Source organism: Seriola lalandi, unplaced genomic scaffold (genome assembly GCF_002814215.2).
Source record: "Seriola lalandi dorsalis isolate HSWRI2012SDOR001 ecotype SW California unplaced genomic scaffold, Sedor1 jcf7180002054424, whole genome shotgun sequence".
NCBI classification, from domain to species: domain Eukaryota; kingdom Metazoa; phylum Chordata; class Actinopteri; order Carangiformes; family Carangidae; genus Seriola; species Seriola lalandi.
The window spans coordinates 143,579-154,546 of record NW_019524977.1 but is presented as its reverse complement, the minus strand read 5'-3'; the positions used below and the strand labels follow the sequence as shown (position 1 = coordinate 154,546).

The 10,968-nt window shown below is 38.9% G+C and overlaps 1 protein-coding gene across 1 annotated transcript in view; it reads left to right on the top strand.

Annotated features, from left to right (window-relative positions):
• Positions 1 to 6,507, top strand: part of nedd9 (neural precursor cell expressed, developmentally down-regulated 9) — a 28,387-nt gene extending 21,880 nt beyond the window's left edge. The window contains exons 3-7 of the mRNA XM_023410371.2: positions 1,766 to 1,864; positions 2,498 to 2,635; positions 3,574 to 4,749; positions 4,898 to 4,987; positions 5,608 to 6,507. Of these exons, the coding sequence (XP_023266139.1) occupies positions 1,766 to 1,864; positions 2,498 to 2,635; positions 3,574 to 4,749; positions 4,898 to 4,987; positions 5,608 to 6,150 (2,046 nt within the window). The 3' untranslated portion in view covers positions 6,151 to 6,507. The remainder of the gene's footprint in view (positions 1 to 1,765; positions 1,865 to 2,497; positions 2,636 to 3,573; positions 4,750 to 4,897; positions 4,988 to 5,607) is intronic.
• The last annotated feature ends 4,461 nt before the right edge of the window (positions 6,508 to 10,968 follow it).

Genomic DNA, 10,968 nt, shown 5'->3' with positions numbered 1-10,968 from the left:
CCCCAGTTTTTGTGTTGGTCTTATTATTTTATTTTGTTGTATTTATCCGCCACACCTTGACAACCGGTCCGTGAAAATATTGTCTGACAACCGGTCCGTGGCACGAAAAAGGTTGGGGACCGCTGCTGTAGTGGACCCTGTAGACCCTGTAGTGGACCCTGTAGACCCTGTAGACCTTGTATTGGACCCTGTAGACCTTGTACTGGACCCTGTAGACCCTGTAGTGGACCCTGTAGACCTTGTATTGGACCCTGTAGACCCTGTAGTGGACTCTGTAGACCCTGTAGACCCTGTAGTGGACCCTGTAGACCTTGTAGTGGACCCTGTAGACCTTGTATTGGACCCAGTGGACCCTGTAGACCCTGTAGTGGACTCTGTAGACCCTGTAGTGGACCCTGTAGACCTTGTATTGGACCCAGTGGACCCTGTAGACCCTGTAGTGGACCCTGTAGACCCTGTAGTGGACCCTGTAGACCCTGTAGACCCTGTAGTGGACCCTGTAGACCCTGTAGTGGACTCTGTAGACTCTGTAGACCCTGTAGTGGACTCTGTAGACCCTGTAGTGAACCCTGTAGACCCTGTAGTGGACCCTGTAGACTCTGTAGTGGACTCTGTAGACCCTGTAGTGGACCCTTTAGACCTTGTATTGGACCCTGTAGACCCTGTAGTGGACCCTGTAGACCCTGTAGTGGACTCTGTAGACCCTGTAGACCTTGTATTGGACCCTGTAGACCCTGTAGTGGACCCTGTAGACCTAGTATTGGACCCTGTAGACCCTGTAGACCTAGTATTGGACCCTGTAGACCTAGTATTGGACCCTGTAGACCCTGTAGACCCTGTAGACCTAGTATTGGACCCTGTAGACCCTGTAGACCCTGTAGACCTAGTATTGGACCCTGTAGACCCTGTAGTAGACCCTGTAGTGGACCCTGTAGACCCTGTTGGATGATGTATGCATAGACAGGAATTCCAACAATGGAGAAATCTTCAGGACCTGGTTCAGGCTGGACTCATGAGAACCAGATGGACTCTGTTGGTCAGATGAATGGCATTCCTTTCCATACTAGGAGACCTAGAGACCCCCCCCCCCCCAAAACATTAATCCTGCTAGAGTCTGAGGCTCCTGATGCTGCTCAGACAAAAGTGTCCACAGGAGATGGAGCAGGACATTCATTGGTCTGTGCAGAGACTCAGGTCAGGGTACCGGGACTAAACTGGGACCAGTCCGACCCCTCCCTGGAGGCTTGTCCTCTGCGTATGGTTCCTATTTTCCAGGTCTGTTAATGAACCCTGCTCGTTCCAATGTCATGGGGGTGGGTGGGGGCAGAAGGGGGGGGACATTCCCAGAATTCCTCTCTGTCTGACGCAGCAAGGAGGTCTGCAGCTCTGGGGTGGGGGGTTTGTCTCTCTCCCTCTCTCTTTGTCTCTCTCTCTCTGTCTGTCTCTCTGTCTCTGTCCATCTCTCTGTCTCTCTGTCTCTGTCTCTCTGTCTCTGTCCGTCTCTCTCTGTCTCTCTCTCTCTGTCTGTCTCTCTGTCTCTGTCCGTCTCTCTCTGTCTCTGTCTGTCTATCTGTCCGTCTCTCTCTCTCCGTCTCTCTCTCTCTGTCTCTCTCTCTCTCTCTGTCTCAGTCCGTCTCTCTCTCTCTCTCTCTCTCTCCCTCTCTTTGTCTCTGGGTCTCTGAGGACAGCAGAGGACACACAGGAGTCAGAGGAGGGTGTTCAGCAGCTCTGATTGTTTTTCCCTCCCCCTGCTGTGATTGGACAGGTGGTGACCCCGACCAGAGTGGGACAGTCCTACACCTACAGCCCAGGCCAACACAACCAGCAAGACCTCTATGACATCCCCCCCAGCAGATCACAGGGGGTGAGTTTCTCATATATATATATATAATATATAAATGTATGAAGTCAAACAGAATCACCAGTCATCATCACAGTTGGAGTTAGAAACAGCAGCAGCTCTGTGTCAGTAGAAGAAGAAGTTGTGTCTTTGATCTTCAGTATTTTGACTTTGAATCGACCACTTCCTGTTTCTGGATGTTTTTTCTAAGAAAAGAAAGTTTTAATTTTGTCCTGTCATCTGGTATTCAGCTGACGAACTGCTCTGCTGGTGTCAGTTTAATGAAACTAGTCTTAGTTTGTTACATTATGGAAAGAGTTTTTGATTGAGATTTTAATGATGATAAACACTCTGAGTGTCAGCTCATTGTAATGATTGGACGCGTCGCGGATCACTAGCATTTAGCAGCTCAAGAGACAAATTTCTAGAAATAGAAACTGCTGAGTGGCTAATTATTAACAGTGAATATCAAAATACAGTGATGATTAAAACAGGCCACCAGGTGACAGTTATGAGTTCCGATAGCCCAGGGGAAGAACGTGTTCTTTAGTCTGTTAGTCCTGTAGCGCCCACCAGAGGCAGGAGGGTGAACAGGTGGTGTCATTTGGAGTTGTCACCTTGTTCATCTCTTTATCTCACCTTGTTCTCGTGTCTCAGGTGTACGATGTTCCACCTGGTCAGATGTTTCCTGGTCAGCACGGTGCTGCCAGAAACCAGGGAGTCTACGACGTCCCCCCCCCTCAGCTGGACCACAGTACTCAAGGTGTTTACGACGTACCTCCCTCCTCACAAGGGGTAAGAACATTTCAGCGACAGTCGATCTTCTACCAGTACTTACCCTTACCTTACTTCAGTCAAATAAAGCTGAGTTCAGGAAGCGGGAAAAGTTTTTTTATGTTTGTTGATACGGTTCCTAGAATTTCTCTTTAATTGTCTGTAATAAATGAATAATACGTCAGATGTCATATTTATGACATTCCTGTGGCTGCACTAAATGAAGGATCTGTCTGCCAGGAGGGTTTAACCAAACCTCCATCACTTTGGTTCTGTGACTGAACTCTGAGGAAAGTCAAGGACATAACTGAGTTAGTTCCAGACCCTCTCAGGTTTCAGCAGAGCTCAGACCGGACCGGGCTCAGAGCTCAGACCGGACCGGGCTCAGAGCTCAGACCGGACCGGGCTCAGAGTTCCCGTTTGTATGTAATAACCTGAAATATGCCGGGACCTGTTATTTGCGTCCGTTCTAATTACAGTCTGTTTCAAGGCTGATGGAAATCACTTACAGGCCACCATTTTATTCACCCTGCTGCACTCCCAGCATGCTTTGTGTCATGTATGTCAGGCCGCAGAAGCAAAAAGTTTGAGGTTTCTGATATAGAATCAACACAAACCAGAAGCTGTTTCACTTCCTCTCTCTCGCTGCTGAACAAAGTGCATCCGGTGAAAACCACATTCAGCTCAAACACAGTCAGTTTCCAGTAAAGATGATTTCTTCATCCTCAACGACAGAACTGGTTTAAAGGTTCCTACACAGACTGAAGAGAGGCGGGACTAAAGGACACCACATGTTCTCTCAAACACGAGTCAGACTGAGACACTGAGACCAGGATTCTCTGAGTCTGTGGACCCTGGTTCAGGGTCTGAGATAAACACAGTAAATAAACAAACACACTGGTTGGTTGTGAACTTGAACAGCAAACGAAGCTGATGATCTTCTTCCTCCTCCTCCTCAGGTCTACTCGGTGCCCCCCTGCAGGACCAACCCCGTCCTCCAGGAGGGAAACTACGACTTTCCGCAGCCTCTCAAACACAAGCAGGAGGGGATCTACGACGTCCCGCCCCCCGTCCTCACCAAACCCGCTCAGAGCCCCCAGTCGCACTATGACTTCCCCCCCACTGTGGAGCCCACTGCCCACCATCAACACCCCAATACCAACGGCAACGAAGGCATCTACGACGTGCCTCCGCCCATCCTTAACTCAGGGGCGGGGTCTCAGAGGGACATATACGACATCCCCCGGTGCAAGCAGCCCCCCCAGCAGAGAACCTCACCTGCCGACAGAGACGGAGGTAAAGGCATCTACGACATCCCGGCTCAGGATGCTCGAACGCTGGGGGACGTGATGGACGGCGTGAACCGTTTGTCCTTCTCCAGCACCGGCAGCACGCGCAGCAGCATGTCCACGTCCTCATCCTCCACGGGCTCCGGCTCTGAGGGGCGCCTCGCTCTGGACATGGACACCGCTGTCCAGAGGCTGTTCCGCCTGCAGCAAGCCGTGGACGCCTCAGTCTGGGCACTGCATTCATTGGCGGCTTCCCCTCACTGGAGGACATTTCCCTTCATGGAGCGCCACGCTAACGACGTCCGCACCATGCTGGACCGGGTCCGGGCCGCTCTGGGAGACTTCGTCGTGTTTGGTCGAGGGGCCACGGCCAACGCCGTGTCTTTGTCGGACTCCAGTCTGCACAGTAAGCTGAGGCGGCAGCTGGGACGCCTGGAGGACTCGCAGCAGATCCTGCTGCAGATCTACCAAGTACTGGAGAACTGCAGCTGGGCTCTGAATGTCCTCACCTCTTCTGGGAAGGTCCACAACAAGAGCGACGACCTGGACCGCTTCGTCATGGTTTCCAGGACCGTCCCCGACGACGCCAAGCAGTTTGCCTCCACAGTTGGCGGCAACGCGGAGCTGCTGTTCAGGCGGACGCACCCGGACGGGTTGTCGTCCAACAGCAGCTCACCCAATGAGAACACGATTCACTCGCTCACCTCCCCCTCGTCCGACAACGACAGCTACGGCGAGCAGACCAAACCCTTCCCCGTGCCCCCCAGCCAAAACAAAGACAACATGAACACCAGCGAGAAGTGTGTGAAGAGCTGGATGGAGGATTACGACTACGTCCATCTGCAGGTAAAAGATCCACAGTCAGCAGCTCATTTATACCACAGCTGTGTCAGTGAGGCTGATCCATGGGTCAAAGGTCAAACCGTAATACCTTCTCTCTGCTCCTCTTCCTCCTCCTCTTCTTCTTCCTTCTCCTCTTCCTCCTCCTCCTCAGGGTAAAGAGGACTTTGAGCGTCAGCAGAAGGAGCTGCTGGAGAAAGAGAACATCATCAAGCAGAGTCCGGTCCAGCTGGGTCCAGATCAGGTGATGGCGCTTCTGAGTGATTCTCTGTGATCAATCATCAATATTAATAAATTCATCAGACACTCACAGCTGCTGACCTTCTCAAGACCAGTGACCAGACCAGTAACCAGACCAGTAACCAGACCAGCAGTCTTACAGATAAAATATTTTAGATATTCAAATCAAATGAAAAGCTGTTGTTGGTTTCAGAGTTTTGAGGATTAAACTAATAATAATAATATTAATAATAATTTTGCTTGTTGCTTATTTAATCATTAATATTTAATGTTTTATAGAAATACAAATCTGAAACCATGTGTAAGAGGCTTTAATCTTTTTAGTGGTTTACTGCAAAATTTGCTGCTGGTTTCACTGTTGCTTCAACTAACGAGGATTTTCTTGATTAACTGACTAATTGTTTATTCAGTCTTTATGAAGGAACAAGCTCGTCCCAACGTAAAGAAAACATCCCAAAGTGACGTCTTTAAATTGCAGCAAATATTTGGTGTTTTTGCTAGAAAACTGAATAAATTATCTGAATGAATCAATTAACATCTGCTGATTATCATTCTTTTGAATATTGATTAACTATAGATATGATCCATATTAACAGTCAAATCTTAACCTGTCACCCTTCACAGATCAATCAGTTCAAGAAGCTGGAGCAGGAAGTGATCAAACCCGTGGAGAATGACATCACACAGTGGACGTCACACCAGCACTCGGGTGTAACCTCAGCCCCCCCCTCGGACTCCTTCTCCACCCCCTCCGCTCACGTGTGCGCTCGGGACCGACAGCTGCTCGGCTTCTACTCGGAGCAGTGCGAGCAGCACTTCGTCACACTGCTCAGCGCCGTCGACGCCTTCTTCAGCTGCGTCGGCGCCGGCCAGCCTCCTCGCATCTTTGTGGCGCACAGCAAGTTCGTCATCCTCAGCGCCCACAAACTGGTCTTCATCGGAGACACTTTGTCTAGACAGGCCTCGGCCCCCGAGGTGGCCAACAGGGTGATGAACTCCAGTAACGTGCTGTGTGACTTGTTAAAGACGGTGGTGGCTGCGACTAAAACGGCCGCTCTGAACTACCCGAACACGGCCGCCATCCAGGACATGGTGGACAGGGTCACGGACTTGTCTCACCACTCGCAGCAGTTCAAAGAACAGTTACTGCAGATGGCTCAGTCCTGATCTCCACCACAGACTCACTGTGTACACTCATCAGTAGAAATATATATATATATATATATATATATTGCTCTTTATCTTTAAGCCTGTTCTGGACGTTGTAAATAGTCTGTTCTGTAAATATTTGCTATATTTTTTGTGTAGATTGTTTTATATTATGTTATGAATATATATGTAGATGCGGCGTCGGTGTCTCTGTAGGTTCTGTGGACATTTTTCGTAACATTCCTGTTGCATATTAAGAAGCACCTTCTGTTTCATGTTAATGTGTGTTACTGCTGTGACAGTAAATCTCCTGTAAATCACATTCATGTCGATATGTGTGGATCTCCACAAAGTAAAGGACTGTTCTTAATCATGTGACTGTGTCTTTCATTTCTTCGATGGAACTGATTTGTTATAGTGAAAGAGAAATGTCCCACAGAGCACAATGGTCTGTAACTACAGGCAGAGGAAGATGGGCGGTGTGAAGAGGGAATTGAAGTGAATATTTTCTTTAAAGAAAATAGACTGCTTCATCTGAAACAAGCTGCACATGCAGAGTTTAAACGAGTGATTATAACTATGAACTTAACTGATACCACACAGAGAAAGGAACAGAAGAACCAGAAAAGGATCAATAAAGGCAAGGAACTAATACTAGAGTATTCACATATGATATGGATATGTTTCATAGTATATTATGCCATCAAAATGTCTTAAAAATATCATCGTATAGCATGTCATAAAAATGTCTTAAAACTATTGTATAGCATGTGATTAAAATATCAAGTATAGTATGCCATAAAAAGTCGTAAAAGTATTGTATAGCATGTCATAAAAATATCATAGTATAGTATGCCTTAAAAGTGTCATGAAACTATCATCGTATAGCATGTCATAGAAATGTCTTAAAACTATCATCGAATAGTATGCCATAAATGTGATAAAAGCTATCATAGTATAGTATGTCAATAAAAAATATAAAAATATTAAGCCATAAAATTGTCATGAAAATGTCTTAAAACTATCATAGTATCACATGCCATAAAAATGTTAAGTACAGTAAGTCAAAGTGTCAAAAAAATGTCATAGTATAGTATGTCAAAAAAAGTCATATCGTATGCCATAAAAAATATAGAAAGATTATAATATAGCATGTTATATATTATATATGTTATAATATACAATGAAAATGTCATAAATATGTTGAAAAACTACCATCATAAAACATGTTATAGTATAGAGATGTTAAGTATAGTAAGTCATATAGTGTCATAAAAATGTCATAGTATAGTATATCAAAAAAATGTCACAGAATAATGTAATAAAAATGTCATAGTATGTCAAAAAAAGCCATAGTATCGTATGCCATAAAAATGTATAAATATCACAGTATAGTATGTCAAAAAAATGTCGTAAAAAGATCATATAATAGTATGCCATGAAAATGTCGTAAAAACCTTATAATAAAGTATGTTATAAAAAGTTATAGTATAGTATGTCAACAAAATTTCATATTATATTATGTAAAAAAAATCTTACTATAATCTATCAAAAAACTTTCATATTATAAAAATGTCATAGTATAATATGCCATAAAAATGTCATAAAGATATCATAGTATAGTATGCCATAAAAATGTCATAAAAATATCATAGTATTTTATGTCAAATAATGGTCAGAGTATAGCATGTCATAAAAATGTCATAAAAATATCATAGTATAGTATGCCATAAAAATGTCATAAAGATATCATAGTATAGCATGTCATAAAAATGTCATAAAAATATCATAGTATAGTATGCCATAAAAATGTCATAAAAATATCATAGTATAGCATGTCAAAAAATGTCAAGTGTAGTAAGTCATGTAGTATCATAAAAATGTCATAGTATCGTATGTCAAAAAATGCATAGTATAGTATGCCATAGAGATGTTAAGTATAGTAAGTCATAAAGTATCATAAAAATGTCATAGTATACTATGTCATAAAAATATCATAGTATCGTATGCCATAAAAATGTAGAAACATCATAGTATAGCATGTTATAAAAATGTTAAAATATCACAGTATAATATGTCAAAAAAATTTCATATTATAATATGCCATAAAAATGTCATAAAAATGTTGAAAAACTATCATCAGTATAGTAAGTCATATAGTGTCATAAAAATGTCATAGTATAGTATATCAAAAAAATGTCACAGAATAATGTAATAAAAATGTCATAGTATAGCATGTCAAAAAAAGTCATAGTATCGTATGCCATAAAAATGTATAAATATCACAGTATAGTTTGTCAAAAAAATGTCGTAAAAAGATCATATAATAGTATGCCATGAAAATGTTGTAAAAACCTCATAATATAGTATGTTATAAAAAGTTATAGTATAGTATGTCAACAAAATTTCATATTATATTATGTAAAAAAAATCTTTCTATAATATATAAAAAAAATTTCATATTATAAAAATATCATAGTATAATATGCCATAAAAATGTCATAAAAATATCATAGTATTTTATGTCAAATAAAGTTCATAGTATAGCATGTCATAAAAATGTCATAAAAATATCATAGTATAGAATGCCGTAAAAATGTCATAAATATATCATAGTATAGTATGCCATAAAAATGTCATAAAAATATCATAGTATTTTATGTCAAATAATGGTCAGAGTATAGCATGTCATAAAAATGTCATAAAAATATCATAGTATAGTATGCCATAAAAATGTCATAAAAATATCATAGTATAGTATGCCATAAAAATGTTAAGTATAGTAAGTCATAGAGTGTCATAAAAATGTCATAGTATAGTATGTCAAAAAAAGTCGTAGTATCGTATGCCATAAAGTATATCAAAAAAATGTAATATTATATTATGTAAAAAAAAAGGTCATAATATAGCATGTCATAAAAATGTCTTAAAACTATCATAGTATAATATGTCATAAAAAGTCGTAAAAGTATAGTATGTGAAAAAAAAGTCATAGTATCGTATGCCATAAAAATGTAGAAACATCATAGTATAGCATGTAATATAAATGTTGTAAAATATCACAGTATAGTATGTCAAAAAATGTCATAAAAACATCATATTATAGTATGATATATAAATGTTGTAAAAATATCATAGTATAGCATGTCATAAAAATGTTACAGTATAATATGTAAAAAAAAAAATATGCCATGAAAATGTCATAAAAATATTGTAAAAAACTATCATACTATAGTATGCCATAAAAATGTCATAACATATAGTATTGTATGTCAAATAAAGGTCATAGGATAGCATGTCATAAAAATGTTGAAACATCATAGTATAGCATGTTATAAAAATGTTAAAATATCACAGTATAATATGTAAAAAAAAGTCATTACAATATGCCATGAAAATGTCATAAAAATGTTGAAAAACTATCATCATAAAGCATGTCATAAAAATGTCATAAAAATATCGTAGTATACTATGTCAAATAAATGTCATAGTATAGCATGTCATAAAAATATCACAGTATAGCATGTTAAAAAAAAATCATAGTATCATATGCCATAAAAATGTAGAAACATCATAGTATAGCATGTTATAAAAATGTCGTTAAAATATCACAGTATAGTATGCCATGAAAATTTCGTAAAAACCTCATAATATAGTATGTTATAAAAAGTCATAGTATAGTATGTCAACCAAATTTCATATTATATTATGTAAAAAAAAAAATCTTACTATAGTATATCAAAAAAATGTAATATTATATTATGTAAAAAAAAAAAGGTCATAATATAGCATGTCATAAAAATGTCTTAAAACTATCATAGTATAGTATGTCATAAAAAGTCGTAAAAGTATCATAGTATGTGAAAAAAAAGTCATAGTATCGTATGCCATAAAAATGTAGAAACATCATAGTATAGCATGTAATATAAATGTTGTTAAAATATCACAGTATAGTATGTCAAAAAATGTCATAAAAACATCATATTATAGTATGATATATAAATGTTGTAAAAATATCATAGTATAGCATGTCATAAAAATGTCACAGTATAATATGTAAAAAAAAAAATGTCATATTATAATATGCCATGAAAATGTCATAAAAATATTGTAAAAAACTATCATACTATAGTATGCCATAAAAATGTCATAACAATATAGTATTGTATGTCAAATAAAGGTCATAGTATAGCATGTCATAAAAATATCATAATATAGTATGCCATAAAATGTAGAAACATCATAGTATAGCATCTTATAAAAATGTTAAAATATCACAGTATAGTATGTCAAAAAAATTTCGTAAAAAGATCATATTATAGTATGCCATAAAAATGTCATAAGGTCATAGGATAGCATGTCATAAAAATGTTGTAAAAATATCATTAGTATAGCATGTCATAAAAATATCATAATATAGTATGCCATAAAAATGTAGAAACATCATAGTATAGCATGTTATAAAAATGTTAAAATATCACAGTATAATATGTCAAAAAAAGTCATTATAATATGCCATGAAAATGTCATAAAAATGTTGAAAAACTATCATCATAAAGCATGTCATAAAAATGTCATAGAAATATCGTAGTATACTATGTCAAATAAATGTCATAGTATAGCATGTCATAAAAATATCACAGTATAGCATGTTAAAAAAAAGTCATAGTATCATATGCCATAAAAATGTAGAAACATCATAGTATAGCATGTTATAAAAATGTCGTTAAAATATCACAGTATAGTATGCCATGAAAATTTCGTAAAAACCTCATAATATAGTATGTTATAAAAAGTCATAGTATAGTATGTCAACCAAATTTCATATTATATTAT